Source organism: Rutidosis leptorrhynchoides, chromosome 11 (genome assembly GCF_046630445.1).
Source record: "Rutidosis leptorrhynchoides isolate AG116_Rl617_1_P2 chromosome 11, CSIRO_AGI_Rlap_v1, whole genome shotgun sequence".
NCBI lineage: Eukaryota > Viridiplantae > Streptophyta > Magnoliopsida > Asterales > Asteraceae > Rutidosis > Rutidosis leptorrhynchoides.
In genome coordinates, this window is record NC_092343.1 from 342,163,881 (window position 1) to 342,167,713 (window position 3,833).

The following is a 3,833-nucleotide window of genomic DNA, read 5'->3' on the forward strand; positions in this document are numbered from 1 at the left end:
TTAGGGAAGGTGATTCCCTGACACGAACAATTAACTTTTTTGCTACTTACCCCTTCACTATTATATTAACTTACATATTAACCCTTCTCTTTAGATTTTATTATTTAAAACTTTTTTTTTATTAATACTCCATTATTATTGTAATTGTAATTATATACGAGTAGTACTGTATGTGAGTATATTAAGAAATTAAAGAACACTTTTGTACTTGTAATACAAAATAAAATAGGATCATATAATGTACTCGTATGTTATTTAGTTTGTGTCAATTTATTGTTAGACTAAAAGATATAGTTTAAATAATTAAATTAATAAAAAAGTATTTTAATATTCATATATAAGCATATTTGAATCTAATTGAATGAATATATTAATGTTACTGTGATATTTTTACAAACTAGAATAAGTGAAATATTTATTTGAATTCTTAATTTTGTTTGAGAATCATATAATCACATATGATTGGATTTTACAATCATATGTAATTGTCATGACAATCACATGTGATGGATCCGTCAAATCACATTTGATTTTAATTCTAGCCATTGATTATTTTAATCCAAATGCTGAGTTTTAGCTATTGGTTTTCTAACAAAATTAAAGATTTAAATGAATATTTATCAATAGAACATATGTAGCATGTATTAATAAACTTTGCAAGTTGACATGAAGTAAGGTTATATTTTTTAGTGTCTATATTCTTCTATAAATGTATGTCTTATAACATATATTCAGTTAAATAAAACATAAAATTTAACACAAGGTTATAACCATTTATTTATACTTATATTTATAAAGATAGTATAATAGTACTATTTGCTTACAAAAATTAAAGGGACATATTTTTATATTTACGCACCGGACATCAAAAATGACAGGACCGGTCCTACCTAAATGTTAAGCTAGTTGTTGATGTCATCATTTTTTTTTAATTAAGCAACTAATAAATTGGGAAATTATTAGAGTAACTAAAGGAACAATTTTTTTTTTTTTTATATTTTATTTTTTATTTTGGTAAAAAACTATAATTATATTAAAACTCGAGAACTTCATAAAAAATACTAAGTCACATTAATGGGAAGCGTTTAACTTTGTTTCATTAATGGGAAGCGTTTAGCTTTGTTTCAACAATCGATATACATCCTGGAATTATAAATTACCCTCTTTTATAAAACGTAAAACCAGTGAGGATTGCAGTTGTACCTGAGTGGTAGTGGCCTGCCTCTAACACACTTGAGGTCAGGAGTTCGACTCCACTCCAGGGCAACAATTAATGCAATTCTATCTCTGCCATGTAAGGATCCACCCATTGCACCTTTTCCACATTGTGTTGGGGGGTAAAGGGGAAGGGGGTTTTACTTGGCCGTGCCCTTGGATCGGTTCAAAGTTTACTCCCTGGCAGCGATAGGGGGCAGGTTAATATCACTGCATCGGCATAGTCGAAACGGGAGATGATCGCAATGGGTGGTTAAGTCCCCCTCGGGTGATCCCAAATTCGCTGTTCTGAAAAAAAACGTAAAACCAGTGAATAGCAACTGTTGACGTCAATGCTATTAAATTTTTTTTTACTAAATTATTGAGGATAAATGTTTAATGAGCAATTAAATATGTAATTTGTTGGTTTATTTCGTTAGATATACCTGTTTTATTTTAATATATCATAGTTATAGTTATTCATTATAAGGTTGAAAGAAATATATACATCTAACGGTAAATGTATTTGTAATAGTAAATATGTAAGCATATATTTATATCTGTGTATTTGTATATGTATTTCGGGTGTTAATGGATATATTCATGGATAAAACTTTTTATCCATGTCCATATCCATATCTCACCCATATCCATTTATGTTCATCTATATCCATCACAAAGCGAGTGAATCAGATGAATATCCGTTGGATCGATGACCATCGTCATCCCTCTTTTGAGTTTTGACATGGAACATAATAAAAGTGTCGCCTTAAAAATTTATATATATCAAAATTTAATTCTCGAATGTATATAATAAATATCATATTTACCAACAATAGGGTTTCCAACAAAGATGACCTTTTTGCATTAATAAATAATATACACACAAGATAATATTGAATAAAATGATAAACATCAAAAGAATCATAAGCACATACACTAATGTATATCTATCTAACTGAATAAGGATTTAAAGCGGGATAAGTTGAAGGTATAAAATGTAAGCACATGGTGTATCTTATAGAAGTTTAGTTACTAAAAGAATACAAGAACAACTGAAAGCCTAAACATTGACATTTTACAAAATTGAATAAAAAAAACTGATATGATGAAATTACGCTAAATAATCAATAATCTAAGGGCTTGTTTACTTTTTTCCATTAAATTATAGATGGCTCTATGGATTATGAAAGATATTATCGCCTTTTCCACCTCGAATTGAACAAAGACTGTCGAGTCTCAGACACATTATCGGTCAACGGTCTCAACTGGCAATGGTCGAGAAATATTACAAACATTAGAATTGAATCTGCTATTCTCAACCTTACAAATGCTATAGGCGATGTTCTTGTTTTTGATACGGAAGACTCATGGTCTTGGAACATTAACCATTCCGGGATCTTTGTTGTTAATTCAACAAGAAAACATATCGACAAGTCCATATTACCTTCGTCTAACATGTGCACAACTTGGATGAAATACGTTCCTAGCAAGATCAATATTCTTTTATGGAGGCTCAACCTTGACCGTCTTCCCACCCGGTTAAACCTAGCGGCTAAGGGTCTTGAAGTTCCTTCTTTATCTTGCCCGGTTTGTAACTCGGAAATTGAAAATAGAGACCATCTATTTTTCAACTGCAACACCGCTGCATCTATTTGGCTTTTGATACGCGTTTGGGTCAACAATGGAATGGTGCACTTTAACTCGCTTTCTGATTGGCAGGTTTGTTTTGATAACTGGAAAGCTCCTAATCACAATAAAAATAAGTTGTATGATATTTTCGCAGCTACAATCTGGCTCTTATGGAGATATAAAAACAATGTTCTTTTTAACGATCCAATGAAGAGAAGTCTTATTTTTGATTGCATTCTTCTTACTTCTTTCACTTGGATCAGGACACGTGGTAGATAGATGTTGGTTGTACAAATTGGTTAATGTCTCCTTTATAATCTTCCTCTAGCTTCTTGCTAGAGGTTTATATATAAAAGTTTTCAGATGTCAAAAAAAAATGAAATGTATTTTCTGATTATTTTGAAGTAGTTCTGAACGTTTCTCAAGTGTATGTCTTTTCCGAGAAACAATCATTTCGAATAAAGAGTAGTTCAGTGAAACATTCCTGCAAACATTGGTTCATTCCGAAGAAACCTGCAAAATTTGAAAATTTCGCGAATATCTGAAATTCATTCGAAATTTGACTTTTTGGTCAAAGTCAAAAGTCAAGATCAAGGACTGGTCAGCCGCGCCCTAGTCAAGTTGGGTCAACATTTGTCAACTTTGTTAAAAATCTGGAAAAGTTAGGAAGCTTTGTCACTACTCACTATTAGTCCTTTTTGTTAAATCTAAAAGAAAAGTTAAGAATATTACTTGGCCGAGACTTATATAATCTTGGGTTTGAATCCTATCAAACTTGGGCCTCATGGGTTCAAAGTTGGATCGGGTAATGAATTCGGATCAAAAAGAAACTGGGACGGGTTTGAGTATAATCCAGGTTAGCTTCCAGGTCAAAATCAGAAAGTGGAAACACTATTCATCAATAGTAATATAGGTATTTTGGTCATTTCGCATTTTTGTTTACTTCCACTTTGTCAAATAACACCCCCACTTTGTTCAAACATTAAAACCGGCCCCCCCAAACAGGG

At 31.5% G+C, this 3,833-nt stretch overlaps 1 protein-coding gene across 1 annotated transcript; it reads left to right on the forward strand.

The window, feature by feature from the left end:
- The first annotated feature begins 2,373 nt into the window (after window positions 1-2,373).
- LOC139875825 (uncharacterized) lies at window positions 2,374-3,105 on the forward strand. The gene has a single exon (XM_071863120.1). The coding sequence runs from the start codon at window positions 2,374-2,376 to the stop codon at window positions 3,103-3,105; it is 732 nt and encodes a 243-aa protein (XP_071719221.1).
- Window positions 3,106-3,833: the final 728 nt, after the last annotated feature.